General features: G+C 35.2%; 1 protein-coding gene across 4 annotated transcripts in view; it reads left to right on the top strand.

Moving 5' to 3' along the window:
• Window positions 1-25427, top strand: part of TMEM161B (transmembrane protein 161B) — a 70357-nt gene that overhangs the window by 3535 nt on the left and 41395 nt on the right. For 2 of the 4 annotated variants that reach the window (XM_081231824.1, XM_081231823.1), the window contains exon 2: window positions 17985-18088. The exons of 1 other annotated variant lie outside the window; for it this stretch is intronic. In XM_081231824.1, coding sequence (XP_081087950.1) covers window positions 17985-18088 — 104 coding nt within the window. Of the gene's footprint in view, window positions 1-17984; window positions 18089-25427 lie in introns of those variants that run through there. One more of the 4 variants, XM_081231825.1, reaches the window with a different exon arrangement.

The following is a 25427-nucleotide window of genomic DNA, read 5'->3' as shown; positions in this document are numbered from 1 at the left end:
CGCTTTCTTGTGGTGTATAATTCTTCTTATACACTGTTGAATTTGATTTGCTGGTATTTTGTTTAGGCTTTTTGCATCTATGTTCGTGACAGATACTGGTCTGTAGTTTTTGTTTTTCTTGTAATGCCTTTGCCTGGTTTTGGTAGTAGGGTAATGCTGTCCTCATGGAACGAGTTAGGAAGTATTCCCTCTGCTTCTGTCCTCTGAAAGAGATTGTAGAGACTTGGTATAATTTCTTCCTTAAATGTTTGGTAGAATTCACCAGTGCACCCTACTGGGCCTGGTGCTTTTTGTTTTGGAAGGTTATTAATTATTGGCTCAATTTCTTTAGTAGATATAGGCCTATTCAGATTGTCTATTAGTTGTTTCAGTTTTAGCAAATTGTATTTTTCAGAAGTTGGTTAATTTCATCCAGGTTATAAAATTTGTGGTCATAAACTTGTTCATAGTGCCTCTTTATTATCCTTTTTTTTTTTTTTTTTTTTTTTTTTGCGGTACACGGGCCTCTCACTGTTGTGGCCTCTCCCGTTGCGGAGCACAGGCTCCAGACGTGCAGGCTCAGCGGCCATGGCTCACGGGCCCAGCTGCTCCGTGGCATGTGGGATCTTCCCGGACCGGGGCACGAACCCGTGTCCCCTGCATCGGCAGGCGGACTCTCAACCACTGCGCCACCAGGGAAGCCCTTTATTTTTCTTTTAATGTCCATGGATCTGTAGTGATATCCCCTCTGACATTTCTGATATTAGTAATTTGTGTCCTCTCTTTTTTTCTTACTTGGCTTGTCTAGAGGCTTATTGATTTTACTGATCTTTTCGAAGAACCAGCTTTTGGTTTTATTGATTTTTCTCTGTTGGTTTCCTCTTTTCAATTTCATTGAAAATAATTCACATTATTTCTTTGCTTTTGCTTACTTTGGATTTAGTTTGCTCTTTTTCTTGTTTTGTAAGGTGGAGCCTTAGGTGATTGATTTAAGATCTCTTCTAATATATGCATTCAATGCTATAAATTTCCCTCTAATCACTGCTTTTGCTGTATCCCATAAAATTTGATTAGTTGTGTTTTCATTTTCATTTAGTTCATAGAAATTAATGTTTTTAATTTCTCGTGAGATTTCCTCTCTGACCCCTGTGTTATTTAGTCTCCATGTATTTTGGGATATTCCAGTTATTTTCTGTTACTGATTTCTAGTTTAATCCCATTGTGATCTGAGGGCAGACAATGTATGTTTTCTATCCTTTTAATTTGTTAAATGTTTTATGGCCCAGAATATGCAGTTTGCAGGATGGATTCTGGTCAGGTTTCATCAGTTTGCCACATAGTGGCAGGGATTTGGGCCTCTTCTCAGTTCTCTGACTTTTCCTCCACTTCTTTACTAATTCTTTCCAAAAGAGGCTTAGTTCAAATAATCATAGAGGCTGTTCTCTTGGTTAGCATTTGGTTGATTCAAGGTTGGTTCTTTTTTTTTTTTGCAGTACACGGGCCTCTCACTGTTGTGGCCTCTCCCATTGCGGAGCACAGGCTCCATACGCTCAGGCTCAGCGGCCGTGGCTCAGTGGCCGTGGCTCACAGGCCCAGCCGCTCCGCGGCATGTGGGATCTTCCCGGACCGGGGCACGAACCCGCATCCCCTGCATCGGCAGGCGGACTCTCAACCACTGTGCCACCAGGGAAGCCCCAAGGTTGATTCTTAAGACTGGTTTATACTTTGGGCTCTGTCCACTTTTTAGATAATTAATTCGTTTGTTTGCTCTGGGATAGAAGCTTAAAGCAAATATAGTTGATTTTAGAAAATCAGAACATATTCTAAAGTGTTCATTTTTTAAGAGAGAATTTATTATTTTCTTACTATTGTACCATGGTTTTCCCATGTTACTAAGTCAAGAATGAACACCAACTTGCCCCAAAGGAACTTTGAAGAAATAAACCCGTTTTGTACACTGCCCTCCTACTCTTTCTGTACCACCTATCCTTGAGTTACAGAAAAAAAAAATTTTTTTAAAGTCCTGGTGAGATGAACATTCTCTTGTTTTTAACTGAAATGATTATGTCTTTTGTTTCACCAAACACTTAAAAATCATGCTCTTACTTCAAAAGTATTTGTTCAATCATTCATTCATTGTCTGTTAAGCAATATCTGTATGTCATGTACTGTTCTTGGCAACAGAAATATAACTTTATAAAACAGACATTCCTATCTTTATGGACCTTATGTTTTATTGAGAGAGTCTAACAATAATCAAATGAGACATAATATTTTTTAGTCGTGGTAAATACAATAAGGAAAGATAGAACAGAGTTAAGGAAATGATTGGGGTGGTTATTTTAGATAGGGCATTCAGGGAAAGCCACAATGAGGAGGTGACATTGAAATAGATTTGAGTTCATATATGTATTCAGCCTATATACCTGGTATCTTTGAATATGTGTTTATGAACTGCACCCTAAAAAAGTGTTATAGTGTCAGGCACAAAGCTCATAGTTTCTTTAACTATAGTGAGAATCTTTCAATAAAGCCATGTATTATCATCTTTCCATGCAGTGAACAGAAAAATAATAGAAATGTGTGTTTTAAAATCGTATATTAGTAGGTGATATTATATTTTACTGAATACATTACATTTTTTATGCCACATATTTTTAGTCTTTTAAGTTATTACAGATCTTGGGAGAATATAACTTATTCACTCAAAATATTCTTATTTTACATTGTATCTTTACTTACATTAAACAGACTTAGTAATTCTTTTGTTAAAGTAAATTAAATATCTTTTGTGTTTTGACCATAAACAAAGATTTAGAAAAACCTGAAATAATTTCACCTTTTGATACTTTGATGTTGAAGCTCAGGATTTTAATATCTGACTATAGTGTTTTATTTATTTTTTAAAAATTGGAAAATGTTACAGAAATCAACTACTCAAACATGCGTATCTTTAAAAATGACTTTGGGAAGAATACAATAAATATATGGTCTTGAAGGTCTGCTTGAACCAGAACTAGATGACCTCCATAGTTTGTTTCAAGGTTCTGTGATTCTGGATGTGTGATTTTGTGAATATTATTGATATACTTTTAGTTGAATGTACATTGAGGGAACAAAGGAGGGAATATTCAATTTGTATGGAGTTTAAGAAGGATTTCACAAAGGACTAGGTCTTTAAGGGTAAGTGGAAGTATGACAGGTAGATAAGAAATTGAGTGTTACTTTTCCTCAATAGCAATAATAGCTGCATTTATTTAAAGTTAATATTTATCTACTCTACTTATACTAACTTAACTAAATACTTACAAAGTTATTCAGTCTTGGGTTTTTTTTTTTAACTTACTACTATTTTTTTTTTTTAATCTCCGTATTTTACCTCCTTTTTTTTTAACCTCTGTTTTACAGATGTAGAAATGGAGGCACAGCGACATTAGAGTAATTCATCCAAGATCACATCTAGTGGTGGTGGAATTTGACTTCTAAATCAGGCTGTTTGGCCACTGTACTGTTGTGCCAATCTTATTGTTTATCTTTGATAAGTTTTAACTTATGAAAGGATTGAATTTCAAAAACATTTTCCTATAGAAGTAATATTATAATTAGTGATTATATTTCTAGAAAATCCTTCCCAACTTAGTTACTACCTAGTATCACATCTCATGGTATTAGAGAAATTAATTATTACTGTCATGTGTAGCGCTAATGATTGGCATTTCTAACTCAGATGCTAAATACATCTGACACTGCTGCAGTAAGTCACAATAAGGATTCTGTCATATTCCTTTTACCTTAACTGGCACTCCTTCACGCCAAAGCATTAATTTCCCTTAGGCCTGGGGTTGAACTAGTAACACTGATGAAGTGTGGAGCAATTAGAGAACTGGGGATGAGGACCTATGGTGAATTGGAATTTCTTATCAGCGTAAGCATGTAGTGTGTCACATTTGTTCCAAGCCTGTCTCACAGCCCATTTCTTTTCCTGAGGGCTCCCAGGATTGGCTTGCTCCTTTTCTTTTCACTTGGATTACCTATTGCTTGCAACTAGAACTTTGTTCCCTCCCTGAGTTGCAAAGAAGAATGTGGTCTTGTAGAGTATTTTGCCTTCCCTCCCAGACATTCAGCACCCTCTAGTAAAGGTTTTTACTGCTAGAAGAATTTGTAAAAGTTATCTCCCCATGTAACTTCTGACAGACCATGAACTAATTAGCTAGCTAGCTAGCTAGATATTTATTATAAAGATCCTTTAGGGAAAAAAATATAAGTGCTAGATGATAATGATGAATCTTTGCAATAAATTCTTGGAAGTAGAGAGGTTTGGATTGTGAAGAAGAGATGAGATGGAAATACTAAGGGGCATTGGTTAGAGAAAGGGAGACTTTTTCTCCAACAGTAGAAATTACTTGGGAAGTAGGAACTTCAACAAGCTCCATATTATAAATATATGATAGTAGACTGCCATCAGTTAATGTCACAGATAAGGCACTGCTAAGGCTATGGCCATTTTTCTTTTTTTTTTTATTCGGTACGTGGGCCTCTCACCGCTGTGGCCTCTCCCATTGCGGAGCACAGGCTTCGGACGCGCATGCTCAGCGGCCATGGCTCACGGGCCCAGCCGCCCCGCGGCATATGGGATCTTCCCGGACCGGGGCACGAACCCGTGTCCCCTGCATCGGCAGGCGGACTCCCAACCACTGCACCACCAGGGAAGCCCCCATTTTTCTTTTTTAAAATAAACTTAATACTTTTATCTTTGTGATAAGTAATAAAAGCCTTTTGAAACAGTAATCTTGAATTGCTTGTTTTTTATATATAGTTTTAATGTCTGCCCTTTACACAGTGCTTAGCTGATTTTTGTTATCTTCTACCTGTTGATTTCCACTGTTTGCCTCTGTGCAATGATCCACTAGAAAAAGCAGTGCCATAGTTTCCTGCTTTCTTTTCCTGAAAGAAAAAGTCATACTGGAGGGTTCTGCTCGACTAAAGCTTCATTAACTTGAGTGTTTATTAAGTATTTTTTATCATTTCTGAAGATTTTGGCTTTTTTTATGGTGAGTATAAATAATTGATTAGAAAATAGTTCCAGTTCTTTATGGTTTATGGGCATATGCATTTAAGTGTTCCATGACTAGAATCATTTATTTCTGGATACAGTCTTGCTCAAAAGAGAAGCCATGCCTTTTTTTCCTCAAAAGTTTGGTTTTATTAGTAGCTAATTCATTAGTAGAATTTTACTTCTGTTTAAGTTTATGCTTACTGACTTCCCACTCTGTTGTCTTAATTAACGTTGAGACAATGAAGCCTTAATGTATCATTTATTCCTAGACAGTTTAGTTGTTTGGATAGGTCAGATGTTTCATGTTGATTTTACTAATCTTTTCCTAGTCCAATTTTTAAGCCAAAAATGAATTTGAAAAGAATCTGGATAACTGCAATTAGAATTGCCAACGAAATATATATTCCAGTCAGGAGGGACAGATAAGAAAGCTTCGGTAAAATTCAGTAATGAATTTCGGTAAATGAAATTTCGGTAAATGAATGAATTTCGGTAAAATTCATTGTAGTGTAAGTAGTAACTTTAACTGAGACATTAAAACTATTTTTTAATTTGATTTCAACTAACATTTATTGAGTACTTATTCTTGACTTTAATAGAGAGTTTCTCAATCATTACTGTCAGAAGTAGTTATGGTCATCATAGTTCTTTCTCTTGATAGTCACTAAAAATTTTTTTAAATCATAAAGAAAATGAATCATTTAATAAGAGAGAATTGGCCAAGTAGCTAAGTTTAAAAAAAAAAAAAAAAAGGACTGTAGAACCTCTGGCGTTCACAAATCTCCTAAGAGAAATTCCTGCAAACCACTATTTGAGGTAAGAATGCTGGGCGGTGGGCTAGGTGTACTCCTTTACATTAACTTGGAGCTCTGATTTCTATACAGGTCTCCTATAAATATTAGCTCATTTAATTCTTATGAGGAAGTGATAATTATTCATTCCCATTAGCAATAACCACATATCACAGGCTTTGATGGTGGCTTAGAAATGGTAAATATGTGAATGCCAACAATCTATTGTTTATTAAAGTATTACAGTCATCATCAGTAAGCTTTTTTAAGATTTTGGAGATCATTTGCCAACTCCTGTCATTTTGTAGATAAGGAATGAGTCCTAAAGAGCGCTTGTCTGGTTGCTGTACTAATGCTAGTTAGTGACAGAACTACCTTGATTCTAGTGTTTAATTACTCAACATATTAAAATATTAACAGTGAATACATTTTTCTAACAGTTAATGTTAGGGGTGCACATTAAGTTTTCTTGGCTTTTGTATTTGGCTTAAAATTTAGAGATAAGTTGAAATTTTTATTTTGAATTGTTTAATAAAGCTTTATTAGCACACTTAACAAAGTTTGAAAGTATTTGCGATATATACTGCATTAAATTGAGAGGATTATCTTGTAAAAATAGCTACAACTCTTTGCGATTTATTTTTTAACATCTTTATTGGAGTATAATTGCTTTACAATGGTGTGTTAATTTCTGCTTTATAACAAAGTGATTCAGCTATACATATACATATATCCCCATATCTCTTTCCTCTTGCTTCTCCCTCCCTCCCACCCTCCCTATCCCACCCCCAAAATAGCTACAGCTCTTAACTCTGAGGTATGCAGAGTGCATGATATATTGTCTTTCAGTCTTAAAATGAATAATTTTCTTCTTTATTGTGAATAAAGTTCAGTGTTTGACATGTATAGGAAACTGAATATAGTGAAGAACAGTGGGCAAATTTATGCTTTATCCTTTTATTTCATCTAAAAAGTAAATATTCGACTTGTAATGAAAGCCTGCCTTGCAAGGCACTTTCCCGGGAATGGAGTTGGGGCTGAAGAAATGAGTTAAGTACAGTTCTAGTTGGGGAGAGACCCTTAAATTACAGCTCAGCATGATAAAGTCTGTTTTGGAGTTATGCATATGTTTTTTAGTAGCCAGGAAGGTTTTATAGAGGAAATGAATGTTGAGGAATGAGGAGGAATTGGTTAGAACAAGCAAGATGATTTGTAAATGTCAAATATAAATTTATTAGTTTTGACTAATAGCTTTTTGGAGTATAGATCTGTAGGGAAATTTTTTATATTGTCAGAAAATACTCTTACAGTTAAGGAAGAGTCGCAGAATTTAGGGATGTCTTACATTAAACGTTTTGTTTGTTACTTATCAGTATTATAATAAAACATTTATGCCTGTTTTCCTTAGAGGTAAAGTAGCTTGTTAACATCTTTAAAAATATTTAAGTTTTCATCAACATTTTAATGACTGTATGGTATTGCTTTACATGAGATATTGCATAAATTTATTCAACCTACTGTAACTGGAAAATTATCTTTTAAAATAAACAACTAGGGACTTCCCTGGTGGTGCAGTGGCTAAGAATCTGCCTGCCAATGCAGGGAACATGGATTCGAACCCTGGTCTGGGAAGATCCCACGTGCCGTGGAGGAACTAAGCCTGTGAGCCGCAACTACTGAGCCTACGCTCTAGAGCCCACGAGCCACAACTACTGAGCCCACGTGCCACAAGTACTGAAGCCGGCGTGCCTAGAGCCCGTGCTCCGCAACAAGAGAAGCCACCACAATGAAAAGCCTGCATGCCGCAACAAAGAGTAGCCCCTGCTCGCTGCAACTAGAGAAAGCCACATGCAGCAATGAAGACCCAATGCAGCCCAAAATAAATAAATAAAATAAATAAATGTATAAAAAGTAAAATAAACAACTTAATTTCAACACATTTGGTGTTGAAATTAATAAAATGGTTTATAAATTATATTTAATTAGAATGTCCCGTATTCTTGGAAAAAAGCATCTTGATCCTTGCACTCTATTTCTTTCTTTTTTTTTTTTTTTTTTTTGCGGTACGCGGGCCTCTCACTGTTGTGGCCTCTCCCGTTGCAGAGCACAGGCTCCGGACACGCAGGCTCAGCGGCCATGGCTCACGGGCCTAGCTGCTCCGCGGCACATGGGACCTTCCCAGACCGAGGCACGAACCCGCATCCCCTGCATCGGCAGGCTGACTCTCAACCACTGCGCCACCAGGGAAGCCCCTTTGCACTCTATTTCTTGTTGGTCTTCCACTTTGCCTTATCAATTTATATCATAAGAAAAATATCTAAAGTTTTTTTCTAAGTTTAATCAAATTCTGAAAAACGGCTTTCTATCATCATCTTCAGCAGAAAATCTGGAGCTGCTGTTACTGAATATAGTTATGTCAAATTCATGCATTCTACTATGTTGTAGGTCTAATTAAGATATTTAGGGTGAACCAAGGCATTTTATTGAAGGTTTGTGGTTTTGGACCTTAGTTTTAAAGTACATTAAATTTCTTATTCTTAATTCGGAAACAATAAAAATTTCTGCTTGTACTTTTTACTCTAAAGAAATTAAATTCTGTGGTGCAAAACATCGATGTTGGCAAACCGGACTAATTCTGTAAATATTTAAATTTGAAAACCCATGTCGTTTGAGTTCAAATCATAGTTGTTAATAATTGTGTTTTCCAATTCCCTTTCTGTCATTTTACCTTCTATGTATTATGTGTATATAATTCTATTTGTAGTAACAATTTGAACCATATGAAATTGCTGTTTTGTAGGTCAAAACAAATATCTGATTTCATATGATTCAATCAATACGTCTGTTAAATACAATAGGGGACTTTATTCATATTCTTTAACTGCTTTCCTACCAAAACCTTTTATTTTCATTTCATTTGTTTAGCAAAGGCCTCCTTATTTTCAGTTCTCTTTACTGTGTCTGTAAGGGCTGGAGCTATGATATAAAACCAGATAAAGGCCATGATAGCCTGTATAATCAACCCTGGGATTCTAGGGATGGTCTGTGGGGAGGAATTCTCCCTGCCTATTCATGATTGTTTTATGCTTTTATCCGCTTTGGCATTATGTGGAAGAATTTCTCTTGGTGAAATTTAGATAGCCCTCAATTCTATTAAAGAACTTACTGGAAGTAATTGTATTAAAAAATGCAGTTTGGGTTTTTCAGTCATCTACATGTGTAAGTTCATCAGACCTTTCTTAAGTTTCTGGACATCCTCTCAGTCACATTGCCAAGATCTTTACCTTGATGTGGTTATTTTTCAAGATCTCTCAAACTTTGTCCACTTTGGTCATTTCTTTGTCTCTTTTGACCAGCTACTTAATTATCCTGCAGATTTAACCTTTAACTCCACATCTTTCATTTCTCTGATGTTGGACCTGAGCTACTGAGTCATGCAGACTTGTAGTTGCTTGGCAATTATTCATTCAATTCTTCCTTAACTTTTATGTCAAAATTCTCACAACTTGCTGCCCCTCCCCTCTTTTGTTTTACAGATCAACTCCCCACCCCATCATGGTTTTTAGGGAATGATCTGAGGACTTTGAAATGATACGTAATGAGTTTTCCAAAATGACCATATCCAGTGGAAAGCAGGACTTCAAAAATCTTGACCTAGTTTTTCCTTATCCCACCCCACCAAGTTATGTAACCTTTGAAGACCTCAGTTTTTCAATTTAATACGTCTCTATACCTTCTGTGCTTCCGTTCAGTAGAGCAAGGTCTCATAAAGTTTTACTTTCAACTTAGGCCTTTTTTCTCATCTATTTCTGATTCATAAGCAATACCCACAGTTAACTCCTTTTTAGAATAGTTAGCAGCCCCCTTATATTGGTTCCTTCCCTTTTGCCTTAAGTATGTATATTTTCCCCCTTACAAATGTATATTTTTATATGTGAACCTTTCTAGTAACTGTCAGATTTTTCTCTTACTGCTTAATTTTTCCAAGGAATAATTATGGCCATTATTCTCATTCTATCTTTACATAATCGCTTAAGTTTAATCTTTACCTATTGATACTTCTCTTGCAGAGATAATTATTAACCTCATGCCTAATTCCTTTTTTTTCCTCTAAAAAATGTTCTTAATTTTGCTTTTGTTTTTGAAGCTGTTTTAGTTTAGGCTTGTATGGTGTTGGTCGGACTATTTCAGCAGATATCTGATCTAGCTCTTTGCTTCCAGTTACTTTCCCCCCCCCCCTCCACTTTATTTTTCCACTGTAGTGGCAGAGTTATCCTTCCAAAATATATTTGGTTTAGTTACTTCCAGGCTTAGGATCCTGGACTTATTTCTAAGTACCTGCAGAAGAGTCCATTTTGGGCAGCCCGTACCAAAATCTAGCTGTGTGGAACTGCTCATTATTTCAGCTCATGCCATTTACATTCTTGGTACAAATAGGTGTATCTGTCTAAACTTGTATTCCTTTCCTGTCTGACAATGGGATACTACTTTAACCTTGTGACATTGGTTTAGATGTCACCTCTGTGAACAAGTCTTTCCCAGTTCTCTAATGTAGATTTAATCACTCCCTTTCCTGGAATGCTCCCATGACCCTGGGCACTGACCTCTACCATACCACTTATCACATATTATTTGTAGGTGGCATGAGGGGTGGTTAACATTTTAAGAGTTTGATAAAATCAACACGTGATGGAAGAAATAAGTTGTCCTCTCACCTTGATCTTAGATGTGGATTGTTTGCAAGACCTAAGGTAGACTAGATTGTAGCCAAATCAATGGTATTTACATGTCAAAAGATAGAGCAAATTTTAGATAGGTTTTCATCTAAAGAAATAGGATTGGAAAGTAGTTTTGTCGTTTGAAAGTCTAGAAAAACAGTTTAAATAGCCAGAATTGGACATACTTATCCAGAACTATTTAGTGTTGGAGTATTTTATACTCTAGAGGGCTGTTTTGTGTATTTCTTCAGACTTCATCGCTACCTACGTGAATGAAATATCCCTCAATGATGCCTTTTGCTCTGAATCACTACATACCAAGCAGCCTGTTTATAATTTGACTTCCAGTGTATCATTAAGACAGTAATGGAGTGGAGCACTTAGTGAACTCGAGCATCTGATTCACTTGATAGCTTATGTTTCGCTGTATATTAGTTGTTAGAACTCTTACAAATCTGATTATTGCCAGTCTGTCTGATGTAGAATTGGTTGGACCAGAGAAACGTGTTCTGTGTATGTTCTGAATGGCTGAGGATACAGCCAAGGTGGGAGGCCTGTGGTAGGGTTGTTAGTCCACTTCCTTGAGCTCCCTTCAGCCTACAACTTTTCTGTCAGTGGCTTTAGGATTCTGCCAGTCACTGAAACTAAAACGTTCTGAAATAACCTTTGAGACATTTCTGTTTTATTCTATAGTTGTTTCCTTCATGGTCAGTCACACTCAAAAGTCTGATTGGTTTTCTACTGACCAAGTTTTAGTTTTGTTCTTTCCTTCCTAGTTTCAACTGTTTCTACCTTAGTCTTAGGTTTTCTCTTTAATTGTTCAATATATTGCTGTGTCTAATTTTCCTTATATGTTACTTGCATTATTTTATTCTCCTACCCCTGACTGTTTAAAAAGCCTTCCAAGGTGATCCTTATAGACACCTCAGCTTGATGCCTCCTCTTGGTTTTAAAGACTCTTAACAATCTGAAATTCTGTCTTCATCTGATTTCTCACAGTTCTTTGTCATATATTAAAGTCTGCTTTGGTTGAGTTAAGCTTTTTGCTGTCCCATGGTTACTCTGTTCACATTCATCATTTAGCCTGGAAGCCCCTTCCTTGATTTCAGTTTACTCATCCACTCTATGAAACTTTTGTATTCAATTTTTTGAATTTCTGTAACTGTTGTTCATAGTACTATGCAGTTTTGTGCTCCAACATTGTCTTAATAATATTTGTTGTTACCTAATATGATAATCTTGTATTTTAAGTTCTGTTAAGACAGATTGTTTTGTAGTAGTGTCATTCATTCTTTCAACCCTACTATGTATGTTGAATTATTCTAAATGTCATTGCTCTGAGTATTTGGGTTATAATAGTCAGTGAAACACAAAAGTCCTTTGCCAGGTTTCTAATAATAGCCAGTAAGATATTGGATGTATGTTAGGCAGACAGCCTATATTTGTTAATTAAATTTTTGTTTGCTTTTCTCATTTATAGATATAAATAAATAATTTCTGTAGTGACATAATTTGAATTTATAGATTTCTAACATTGTTTGGCCAAGACCCTAACTCATTTGTCGCTATAATATATAGTGATTCTATATAGTTCTTATCACCAGCGTAAGAGAGGCTGCACCTCTCCTTCTTGCTGTACTGCTACTACCTTTAGTGCAGTTCCTCCTTTCATACCTGGGCAGTTGTCTTAGTGCTGCTGGGTTATCCCTCATCCAATCTTTACATGGTATCCAGAGCAACTTTTCTTAAATACTGATCTGGTCATATTACTTTTCATGGGTTTCCTTATTGTTTTCAGGCTAAATTCTAAACCTGTAAGTTTTGCGCTTTAGTATCTGGTTTTGGACTACTGTCATCCTATGTGAAGCAGATAGCACTGATGGTTCATCAAGCTGATTCCACTGTCTTGACTCATGCTTTACTTTCCATAATCCCCTTTCACAGCTTTTTGCCCTTAGTGCTCTCTCTCTCTCTCCTCTCTTGCTGTGTTCTCATAGAATCCTCTGCCTATCCTCTCATAACTTTGTATTGTAAGGGTCCATTTACTCTGTTAGTGGACTGGTTGCTCATTGATGGCAGGGACTGTGCTGTTTCTCCCTATTGTGTGCAGGTGGTTCAGTGCCTGTAGTTTGTTACTTGATAATGTTCATTGAATGCACTGAAACGACTTAGTGCATTTGGTTGGAAATTAGGGGTCTGGGTTCTGGGTAAGTCTGTGACTGAGTAGTTCTATGGTCTTTGCTGTTTGGACCCTGATTTCTTCATTTGTAAATTGTTCAGAGATGGTTTGCTTAAATGCTCAGTGTGTGAATTCTAAGTTTTATGTGAATCTAGATTGAAATAACAAAGTTCACCCCTTCTTTTGTAGTATAAATCATTTGAGCATCTCTAAGAAGTCTGTTTCAACATGTCTAGCTATCACTAAAATATGTAAAAAGTTAAGAAACCGAAAATAGCAACGTCATTGGGTAACAGCCTCTTTCTTTTTTTCCCCTTCTTACTTATTCAAGCGGGGTGATAATTAAAACCCTTTGGGTGGTGTGGGTCCCAAGTATGTATGCTGATTTGTCTTCTGATGCTAAACAATGTATACTTTGTTTCAGTCTGTTGTCAGCAGCAGAGCTAGTTTAATGAAACAAAACAAAATGTCAACTCCACTGAGGTTGGCATAATATTGTTCCAAGTTTGAATTTTAAAATTGCTGGGACTTCTGTGTTTGATCCCTGGTCGGGGAGCTAAGATCCCACATACCTTGCGGCTGAAAAACCAAAACATAAAACAGAAGCAATATTGTAACAAATTCAATAAAGACTTTAAAAATGGTCCACATCAAGAAAAATCTTAAAAAAAATTGCAAGATGTTTGTTTTTAAGTTTGGGGAGTTTTATTGTCAGTATTGTCAAGCAAGGTAAAATACTGCTGTTTGATATATTTTATTCCTTGGAGAATTGTTTAATTTTCCTTGGTAAGAATTTTTTTAACCTACCCAGAAACGATTACTAACAAAAATTGAAATGATCATTCTTCTGTAGACTAAAGGCAAATAACTTTTTCTTGCTCTTCATGGCCTCAGGTTAATAGATGTGGAAAGGTTGAAACCTAAGTTGCCCCAGTGTTTCACCCTTCTTGGGTGCTTATGAGCTATTTCATAATTGACTTTCCCCAGTTCCAGTTATCAAGAGAATTGGGGCCTAGGGGCAATGAATCCAGACAGAAACCATCTCTTTGGTCAAGTTATTGTTTTGAGGCCCTGATAAAACCATTAAGGCCACTTGGGTCAATGACCCATATGGTTGTGTGTTTGAGAGTTAAGCCATGATGGACTTTATCGTTTCAGTGCATATCTACCCAGTTTAATAGTTTTTCTTGTGAAATTTATGTTTGTTTATGCTTAAATTTACTTAAGCATTATCTTTTAATTAAAAATAATGAAAAATATTCAGGAAATTTGGTTTTTAAACATTTCAAAAATTCTGTTTTGTATAAACTTAGACATACATAGACATTTAAGTTGGTGAGTGAAGGCAGGATATTTAAATGGCTTGTTTTTAAATTTCAAATGATTGTATCTCTTAGTTAATGAATTGAGTACTTTATATTTTAATATGTTAATCCCTGGCGTGAACACTGTAATTGTCAATTGTATAGTAACGTCTCAAAAGTTGATCTAAGTTTAGTATTAATAATATATTAAATTGATAGCATATAATTCTATAAAATGGTTGCCATTTTGAAAATATATTCCGAGGACTCTTTTCTAAATATGTATGAAAAGGAATAACTTTGGGGACATATATTCCATATAATTTAAAAATTACTTCTCCAAAAAATTAGGTAGATTCTTGTATTGGGAAAAAAGCAACATATTTTCTTTCAGTACCACATATATAGTCATCTAACAGCTGATTCATTCTCAGAAAGATTTATTGACTTCTATTAGAAAGTTGGAAGAAAACTTCTATTATATAATATATTTAACCCAGTATATAGATGAGGTTTTGAGAAAGTATTTTCAACTGCATTTAAAAAGATGGAAATGGCATAGTAAGGTAAATGAATGAAGTGAAGTTACACTTTTCCATTGAATGTTTTTTAGTCAAACAAAATACAACATTGAGAAAGACGTTTGCCTTTCTTGGGGTTGATCTCTTTAGTTCCTCCTTTGCCTCAATATACCATCAGTCTCTGAATTCTTCAACAATATCCTTAGAATGCATTTTTCTTCTGAGTACCAGAGGTAACCACAGTAATTTAAAGCGTCATCATTTCTGGTCTGGATCATTGCAGAAGCCTAGTTGCTATTCTTAATTCTAGTCAGTCCAATTTGCTGATTTTTGTTTGTTTTTGCCTTCACATGGTTTACATTCTTCAGTAGTGGGTTTATCAGCAGTTTATGCTTAGTGATTTGGAGTAAGAGGAGAGAGTTTGGCAAGATGCCTCTTTTTCCCATTTCCTCACAGTCCATGATATATATATCTTCCAGATCAGTCTTTTTGAAATGCCATTTAATACCTGTAACATTTATTAGGTGTGACTAAGATATGATTTCTGCTATTAAGGAGCTTACACTTTAATAAATTGTTATATATGTTTATGAGAGATTGTACTAGATGACCTTGAATATACTGTGATACTATCACATTTCTTTCAAGGCTAGATTGAGGTTCACTTTGTCCACAAAACTTTCCCTGGCTAAAAAAATTATCTTTTGCTTTTAAGTCTATAATCTCAAATAGACTAACCTTCTGACCTACTTGATAATATATTTCTTGGCCTTGTTCTGCCTGAAAGAGTTCTTTGTAGCGGCATTCATTGTATGGAGATTGCAGAACTTCTATCACGATCTACATAGAAAATAGGAGAGTAAATTCAAGTGATAGGAAATGTGAAAGAAAAAAGGTAAAAATGTAACCTTTGATGTTAGGTGAATATAAAAGTGGTCTGAACCTTAACCCAATTGGTAGAATTTAAGGCATTAAAATATCCACAGTGAAACCAGAGTTGAGGCAGGTTTCAAAGGCATTTTAAAAACAGTCCTGTTTAAGAGCCATTTTACTTTTTTAAAGAACAGTAAGTACATTTTTGTTCTCTTTTTAAATTAGGCATTTGTTCTTTTACTAATTGATTTATAAGAACTCTATATAATATCTAACAAGTGAATTTTCCCTTTGTGATATGAGTTACATATACTTTTTCCAGTTAGTCTTTTGACACTGTTTATATTGTTTCTCTGTGAATAAATTTGATTTGGTTTTTCTTAAAATCTCATATTGTTGGAGCAGTTTTATGTTCATAGCAGAACTGATCAGAAGGTATAGAGGGTTCCGTATCCCCTGTCCTGGCATGTGCGCAACCTCCCCCACTATCGACGTCCCACATCATGATAGTGCATTTGTAACAGTGGTGTACAACTGATTGAACAGTTTGTTACAGTTGATGAAACCTGATTTTTTCAAAATTTTTTTGTGTTCTTTTATCACTTAGGAGACATGTCATTTTTTATGGTATGATTCCATTTATTTTGTTTTTTAAATTTATTTTTTATAGAAGTAACATGGGTTATTTTTTGCAAAGTCTCTTCTATTCTTGAAATTAAAAACAAAGTTATCCCATAATAGTAGTGATAATAATGGCAATAACAACAAATAGTACTAATTCATATTGACTGCTTACTCTGTAACAGGCACAATTACTAACCACAGCTTGATTAGTAGGTAGGTTGAATTATTAGCTTCATTTTATAGAAGAGGAAATAGAGGTACAGAATGTTTGAATAACCTGTCCAGAAGGCATGCAGCTAGTAGATGGCAGATTCTATCCCAGGAAGTTTAGGTCCAGAGTCCATGCTCTTAAACCAGATAAACTATACTACTTTTTAAAAAACATTTTAACATTTTTTTTAATGCACTTGTTTGGCATTGGGGTAGGAATTCAACTTTGTTTTTGGACTGCTTAGATAGAGGAAGAGCCAACAAAGAGGAGTATAAAGAAATGGTCATCTAAGTGGGAGTAAAGCAAGGGATTTGGTAGACCTTGTTGGGATTCTGCTGAGATTTAAGATAAGGAAGGATAATTTGGCAAGATGAAGTGATTGTGATTGTAGGTGTTTTAATAGAATGGGCCGAAGCAGAAGTCAGATGGGAACTGTGTGGGCATATTCGAGAACATAGAAACAGTGAAAACAAGTCTTTTGCAAAGTGGCTACGTATTTGAAGAAGGGGGGCGCTGTAGAATAAGAGAAAATTATTAGCATTTTTTAGAAAGGTGAAAAGTGTTAAAATGCTGATAGGAAGGATATAAATAGAGAAGAGATTAAGGAAGATACAGGAGGGAAGCTATTCATTGGTTAAGTTTCCTGAAAATCAATGAGAGGATTTGCTGTGAAGCATAGATAGAGGGATTTGCTTTATACTGAAGATGCTCTGTTATTTCTAGAGGGTGTGGAAGAAGAAGGGTGAAGATGCAAGTGATTGTGAGCTTGTTGGTGGCAAGTGAGAGTTCTCATTTGATGCTGTTGTTTTTCTCTCTGGGAACTGGAAGATGTTCTGTACTGAGTAGAGAGTTAGAAGTTTGGGGGGGGGATAAATTAGGAGTTAGGGATTAGCAGATACAAGTACTATATATAAAATAGGTAAATAACAAGGTCCTATTGTATAGCACAGGGAACTATATTCAATATCTTGAAATAACCTATAATGGAAAAGAATATGAAAAAGAATATATGTGTGTGTATATATGTATGTATGTATAACTGAATCACTTTGCTGTGGTTGTAAATCAACTATACTTCAATAAAAAGAATTTTTAAAAAAAGTTTGAGGGAAGTTGGAGGTGTGAGGAGATGGGAGAAGGTTTGAATTAGGTATTACGGAGAACAAGAGAGGGATTGATGAGAGCAAACTACGGGCATTTTTGGACCTTGTTGAAGGCCCACCCACTGGAAGTTGGTGATGACAGCATTAATTAAAATTTTTTTTCTAGTGACTTTCAGGCCAGTTCTGCCATCACACTTACTATAGTTAATGCTCTTTAGTCATTCACTACCACCCTAGAATTTAAAAAAACGCATACTGCTTTTAGACCTAGCCAAGGTAGTGTTTTAAGTGTGTTGAGTAGAGTAACTTTGGAGTAGGATGAAAAAAACAAAATCACCATTTTTCACTTCATTTTGGTACACTTAAGTAATGGAGAACGTTTCTTGGGAATAGATTTTGAATGTGTATGCTACTTTAACTTGTAGAGGATTATGAGAGGAGATCACATATTTTAAGTTTAAACATACGTGGTCTTGAATACCTAAATGGCAGAATAATATGTATTTTGGTAGTAAATCCATCTTTCTTAAAGTATAATTTTCAAAATGTATAGAAAGCTTTTCAGCAATGTCCTCAAATCTAAATTCGTTCATTGTTAAACTTGTTTGTTTGTTTCTTTACACAGGGTGTGATAGGTATACAGCTGGTTGTTACCATGGTGATGGCCAGTGTCATGCAGAAGATTATACCTCACTATTCTCTTGCTCGATGGCTACTCTGTAATGGCAGGTAAGGCAAGGATAGGCTGATTCTGACTGGCACTTTCAAATCTTTGTTTAGTTTACCAGGCTGATTAACTTCCTAGAAGTTAAGTGCTAATTCCAATTTTCTAAAAACATGAAAAAAGAAAATAATGAGGAAAATCTAGCTTCCTTATTTCTCTTACTTGAGATATTAGTAGTTTATCTGTTTAGTACAAAGGTAATAGGGTCATGGTCAAGAATTTAGTCCCTTCCTTCTCTATCCCTTTCTGTCCATGGCCATTGGAACTATCACATGACTTTTCTAGTTACCTTTAATAAAAGTTGGTCAACAAGAGGAAGAGGCTATAAATCAAAGTGCTTAAATATTTTTACCATTGTTGGAAAAAGTGACTCAAAGCACATATCCTATTATTGGTGACTTACTTGAGAGTTTATTATGAGAATTAGGGGCCCTTTTTTTTACTGCAAATAATTTTAAACTTTAATTTAGTAAGGAGGCGATGAAGTTGTTTTGTAGGATTTTAATTTTGTTTACTGCACTTTAAGCTTACTACTGTCCCCTCCTTCTGCAGAGGAGGTAAGTTACCTTGCTGAAATTTGTACAATAAAAGAATAAAATCAAAAGTAAAGAAGTTAAATATAGGAGGTATAGTGAGGCAAAAGCAGTGAAACTCTGCATACAGAAATACATGCCACAATCTTGTATAATTATGAAATGTAAATTATAGATTTGGTACCATGACTATAGTTTTACTCCAATTATTTGTCTCTAATAAATAACCAAATTCTATTATTGATTTGTATATCAGTTTTCTTTTGTTTAGACTGTTTGAAGTTAGAAAGCAATGGATAGCTATTATCCTCGTAATGATTTCATATAATGTAGGACCAATAATAAGCAATTCTATCTATAAAGCTTAAATTTATTTTCTAGTTTTAAGTATATTCTTCTTCTCTAATGCTTTATACTTTTTCCATATCAGTGTTTAAATATAGGAAAATATTATTTAGACTGCTTAAAAAGTTTTTTTTGAACACTGATAGGCACACACGTGTGTGGAATGTGTGAGAGAACAGCAGGTTAAAAATGTGTATTTTATTAGCGGAGTAAATAATGACTAAAGTTTTAGTAAAGTTAAATAAAAGCTTCATCAAAGCTATTTATAAGTGAAAAAAGTAAATCATCTGTGACTGGTTTTTAACTATGTACGTTTATGCCCTGTGCAATCTTGCTTCCTTTTTTTGCTTAGCAAAAACCCTTTTTCGTAGATTGTGAAAGGGTGAACATCTGCTGGGCAAATACCATTAATTCTAAATAAAAGGAATCTGAATTAATAAACTAAGTAAAGTACATATTAAGGTAGCTTGTTTTCTACTAAGAATTGCACATTTCTAGATTTTGTTTATGATGAGTCTCCAGGGAGACGTCCATGTCTCTTGGCTCTAAAGATCTTTGCAGTCATGTTCCTTTTTAGTCTATAGGCAGCTTCTACTTTCTTACGTAATCTGCATCGCATTTGTTTCTATAAAACTAAAACTTCAGAGCTTGAAAACTGATTCTCTTTGTTAATATTGGAACAATATATTTAAAATCTTTACTCATTTGACAAGTATGTGTCATAAGTATATATATTGCTAATTTGAAGAGGAGCTCAACCTTCAAAAATAAACGTGAAGTTGATGTTTTTCGTGATCTTGATTTGCTTTTATAAATAGATGAACTTTAGTGGTAATTAATGCTGTCTCTAATTCCAAATCAGGTTCCAAGGATACCAATCAGGGTTTTCTAGTAATAGTTACTCTTCTGCTGTAGTCTCATTTCCTTTCTGTTTTTGTTTGTTTTGCTCTGTGTTCTTAAGATCATCTATTTTTCTTTAATATTAATTCTGAAATTTTTAGGTCATGAAGCTATATTGCTCAATGTTGTTGCCTAACTCTGTTGAATAAGAATATTGATTTTATCATTTTGGGATAATTATTGTTTTGCCAACCTTTTGTGATATGAAATGATACCGTTTTAATATTAAGAAAATCTAAAATCTCTTCTAAATTGCTCATGTAAAAATACTGATCGGAAATGACAGTTTGCATTTTAAACCATATGATGTTGCTGAGTTGAAGGAGAAAGATCTGAGGGCCTTCTTAGATTATCGGCTCTAAAATACTTGAAATTTAAAGGGAGAAGCTTATGAAGACTTTTAAAATTATGAATAGTGTAGAATGGTTTGGGAGTGAATATATTGAATAGCTATTTAATGGAACTATTCAAGTGAATAGATGTGTAGATACCACGATAGGTTAATCATGGGTACGACAGAAGAAACTTCTTTTTAGTTTCGGTATCTGTCGACTTAATATTTATTCCACTAGTATATCTTCAAATTGTAAGTATTCATATTTTTCTTAAAAGTTATGGCTTCTCTTTTTATCATGTAAATTAGTTTCTGTCCATATCTCTCATCAACCTCTGTCTCTTTTAGAATGGAAGGTGTGAAGTGGCACCTGTTTGACTTATGTTGACTTAATGAGTAAGCCTGCCAATTTCCCGAAGAAGTCAGTACCTTGAAGGAATTAGCAGTTTTTGCTTGTACATTAACCTGCTGATTTTTAATATTAAAAATTGACTAGTTTTCTAGCTCTTGTTAAATAACATTTATACATTGTAATTAGTATTGTAGATACCTGGTTTTCAAAAAAATAATGTATAGTCTTTAGCCTGGTTTAATTCCATTAATATTACCTTTACAGTGTTACAGAACTTTGTACTGATAAAATTTTTATTTCTGTTATCTCATTTGGATCTCTACACTCTGAATTTGGAAGAAGGAGATGTATTGGGATATGTTATGACCTCAGAAATCTTGGTGTCTGAACTTAATACAAGTTTGTCACTCAGTTCCTCAGACAGAAATCAGGGTCAAATTGGGGGTACCTGAGAGGGGTCAGGCAGCTTTCTGTGTAGATCCTTCACAAAATGATGATTCAAGGATTCAGCTGTCCTTCAGGTGGTTACTTAGGGATTCTAGGCTTCTTCTGTCTTGTGGCTCCTCTGTTACTTCTGCTGCTTTGGAGTCCTTCTATTAGATGCTGTGCTGGTTGGCAAGTAGAGAGAGAGTGGGCTGTGGATTTTTCAGGAGATTCTAGGGGCCAAGCTTAGAAGTAGATATATCATTTTTGCCCACATTACATAGTCTGGAGCCCTATGACTGGTTCACGCCAAAGTGCACAGCAGGCTGGGAAATACACTTTGCATTGTACCTAGGAAGTAAAAGCAGGATTGGTAAGTGCCTAGTCCTTCCTTGCTGTAGGTGATATTGTCTCCATTTTTTTTTTTTTTTTTTGCGGTATGCGGTCCTCTCACTGTTGTGGCCTCTCCCATTGCGGAGCACAGGCTCCGGACACGCAGGCTCAGCGGCCATGGCTCACGGGACCAGCCGCTCTACGGCATGTGGGATCTTCCCGGACCCGGGCACGAACCCGTGTCCCCTGCATCGGCAGGCGGACTCTCAACCACTGTGCCACCAGGGAAGCCCATGTCTCCATTTTTACAGATGAGAAAATTTTAGCTTTACTCCTGTTTACATACTGAAAAATGAAACAGATCCAGGCCTTTTACCCTGAAGTCTGATTCATAGTCTAGTAATTATTTGATTTATGGCTGCTCATCAAATTCTAGACCCTTGTCCTGGAACAAACATACTTGAACCAAGGTTTGAATTTGGTGGAGGTGAACTTTTCTACAACCATTGTGACTTCTGCTGGCAGTTTATAGAGTAATTTATTGAAGGTTTTCTTTTTTCCACCTTTTTTCCCTAGCTGTGCTTAGCCTTCTAGAAGATATCCTCAGGTTATAAGCAGTATATGGTTTCTCTTTACTTACTTACTCTTTACTTATTCATCTGGCTTCTCTAGGATTACAGTCACCTTTTATTCTAAGTTAAAAGGCACATCAGCATTTTTCTGATTACCGAAATCATGCTAAGTGTGAAGAAGAGTTTAAGAAATATCATCTGTTAAAATTATACCTCTCCTCACCATTTGAGATTAAATTTATTCCACATTACTAAATTATAATTATTTTGTATTGCATTCTTCCAGTTTTTTTAATAGATATGTTTTTCTTCTAGAAAATGTTGTTAGTTCTCCTTTTTTTTACATGCCTTTTAATGTAACTATCAGACTATTGAGGCATTCTTGCTTTAACAAGAATTTAAGGAGCAAAATTTTTCTTGCCATAACCTTTGAGCAAGTATTACTGACCTTGAAAAACTCAGGTGTGAAGAGTCTAGTGCTCTTAGGTTGCTCTACTCTCTCCTTCCTCCCCAAAGGAAAGAAAAATTGTGGAAAGTTGGTTTCTCTTTACCTTTACTGTGAATTGCTTTCCCTAACGCAAGGAACATTCGTTCTAACCATTGCTCAAGTTGCCTAAAGATGTTAGTTCTTTATCATGTCCAGCATACCACTGATTTGTAGCCAAAGTATTCTCTACTTTCTAATGTAATTAAAGTTCATTTTTGTTTTGAAGTTTGCTTGGCCCCTCTTTTCATGGAGAGGTAAGTGATAGGTTACATTCTTTGTACATTTGAATAGTGGGTTTTGCATGAGGAGTAAGATTTTGCTTTTTCTCCTTTATAGCTTCCTTGCTGAACCTGCTTTCCACTTTCCTGATTGTTCAGCTCAAACCTTATGCATTTTTCTCTACCCCTTTATTCCCCTAGGCTCTCACTTTGGTCAGCTACTTCCCTTCATATGTCCCTGACTCAAAATATATTACGGTTGGATTTATTCTGATTTTGTCTCATCCTATATTGGGTAAAAAAGGTGTGAAAACACCCTATTCTATTGCTCTTAACTCTTTTTGCCTGTTGCCTGATCCAAGAATTTACAAATTCCCTTTGGTGAGAGAAACCTACTATTCAAATGCACAGTAGGTGGGACCTATGACCTAAGGGAAAGTTTTAAACCTTAAGCTACTACCCTTATGGAATGCCTGAGTCCTTGCTTTCCTCCCTTAGCTGTCTTAACTTCCAGTTCCAGAATGTCATGATATTCTAGTAAAGTTTCCAATAAATAACAAGAGAATGTATATGTATAATAAATGATATTTTAGTTACTTGTACTGAAAGGTTTTCTAGGTTTTAGGTGGTGTTTGTTTTCCCTTAAGTTTTTTTTTTTTTCACTTCTAAATTATTATTTAGAGATTTAGAATGGAGACTAAAACTATGTTGTGGCCTATGTTGTGAAAGAGTTTTGTATGATTATGTTTAAAGCTTTTTTTTAGCTTTCTCTCAATACTAAGCTTTTCCATATTTGTTCATGTTCAGATTTTCATTTTAAATTTCTGAAATTTTTACTTCTGAAAAAATTTTTAAGTAGTTTGCTTTAAATGGCATTGCTGCTTAAATTTTTTAAAAAGAATCTAGGTCAGTACATTCTGTATTTTCTGGTATATGTTTTTTCAGTGCTCTTGAACTGCCTTAGTAAGAAAGGTTGTAGCCTGATACTACTTTATGTAAGAGGTTTATGCAAGAAAATTATTGAAAAATTATTTCAGTGATTTAGTAGAGTATAACACCAAGTTGGCTTTGTTATCTGAGACAATGCTGACAGTCTGAATATAAGTGAAAATAGCCAAAGTAAATGTCATAAAATACAATTTAACTTAAATGTAAGAGGTTCAGTTTTGTAGTGAGATTCTATTAATACTTACTGTTTTTAATTTTTTTCTATTACTAACACAATACATGCCTATGATGTAGAAAAAGATGGTAAATTGATAAAAAGGAAAAATAAGAGGTAGCAAACTATATTCCTCTCAGCTAAAGACAATCTCTGTGTAAATTTTGTTGTATTTCCTTCTAATTTTTTCTATTCATATTTTCCCCTCATGGATGTGATTATTTCATGTGTAATTTTACATCATGTTTCTTTTGCTTAACATAAAGCATTTTCTCTAATTGTGTTTTTGTAACAGTTATTTAACATCGAATCTAAGGCTGATAAACTTTTATATCTGTCTTCTAAGCCCATATTTGAAAGGCTAGTGTATCAGGGGCAAGCAAATTGCAAGTCATTTTGCAAAGGAAAAGACCAAAAATGGAGACCAGAACTTAAAGTATAGTAGATGGGAATCATATGATATGAAATCAAACTGTGTATGAAGCATTGACTGTTGAAGAAAATTGTGCAACTGTACCTCTAGGTTTTACTTTGAATTCATGTCCTTAGATGGCTACTACATGCTACCTGGCAGTCTTTGTGTGTTCCACTTCTCAGACAGCTTTTTCAACCCAAATCCTCTCTTCATTTATACATGCCTGCCTCAGCCTCACTCTAAGCTCTTGAAACCAGAGCCTGTCACTCTCATCTTCATGCCATCAAACCCACAACCCTAGTTACACGTGCAGCCTCTCTTTGTTTTTGTTTTTTTTTAATGTTTATATATTTCAATTTGGGCCTATGGAGGAGGTATCCTGCTATCAAGACCTAACTCCAGCATTTGTGATCTATATCCCATTCCCTCTAACCTTCACCCTGACTTTTTTTCTTTGGCCTATTTCCTCTCTTCTTTGCCATTAATTGCTTCCTTTCTGTTGGATTATTCCTGTTAGCACACTTTTTTTTTTAAGGTCTCCCATTAAAAATAATAGCAACAACAAATAAGCGTCACAACTCTGCCTCCCTTCCTTCTTAAAAAACAAAGCCCCTCCCATATCTATTCCTTAGTTTTGGGCCTGTTTTCCATCAACGCTGAATTTGTTACATACTTGTCCTCATGATCTCGATTTTCCCACTTCCTTATTAACTGTTTAGCCTTCTACCATGTTTTATTTTCCCCTTAGGTGATCTTATTCATGCCTATGGATTTAAATATCACAATTATGTAATAGCCCCAGGTTATCTGTGAGCTCTTGATTCTAATATACAGTAGCCCTCTTGATATTTTCACTTCATGTCTCATAGGTACTTAAAAACTCAGCATGTTTAAATTCTTGATTTCTTCCTGCTCTACTCCATGTCAGAAAATGTACCACCATCTTCCTCAAATCAGAAGTGTAAATATCATCCTTCATTCCATCCTTTCTTTCCATTCCTTACCTTACAAGAACTGTTGATTCTGAAATATATTTCCATGCTATTCTTGCCTTGTTCTAATTCACAGAGCAGTAAAAGAAATCTTAAAATGTAAATCAAGTTATTTCTCTTGCTTTGAAACCATTATTTTAGCATAAAATCTACACTCCGTATGGACCCAAGAGGCTTTGTACGACCTGTTCCCTGTTATCTCTTCAGCCTCCCTCATGTGTTTCTCCTTGTACATGGTGCTACTGCCTCCTTGCCCTTTTGGTTACTGCATTGTTCTG

This window comes from Mesoplodon bidens, assembly GCF_964165515.1.
Source record: "Mesoplodon bidens genome assembly, chromosome: 4".
NCBI classification, from domain to species: domain Eukaryota; kingdom Metazoa; phylum Chordata; class Mammalia; order Artiodactyla; family Ziphiidae; genus Mesoplodon; species Mesoplodon bidens.
The sequence above is the reverse complement of the archived record's forward strand: the minus strand, read 5'-3'. Positions and strand labels throughout refer to the sequence as shown.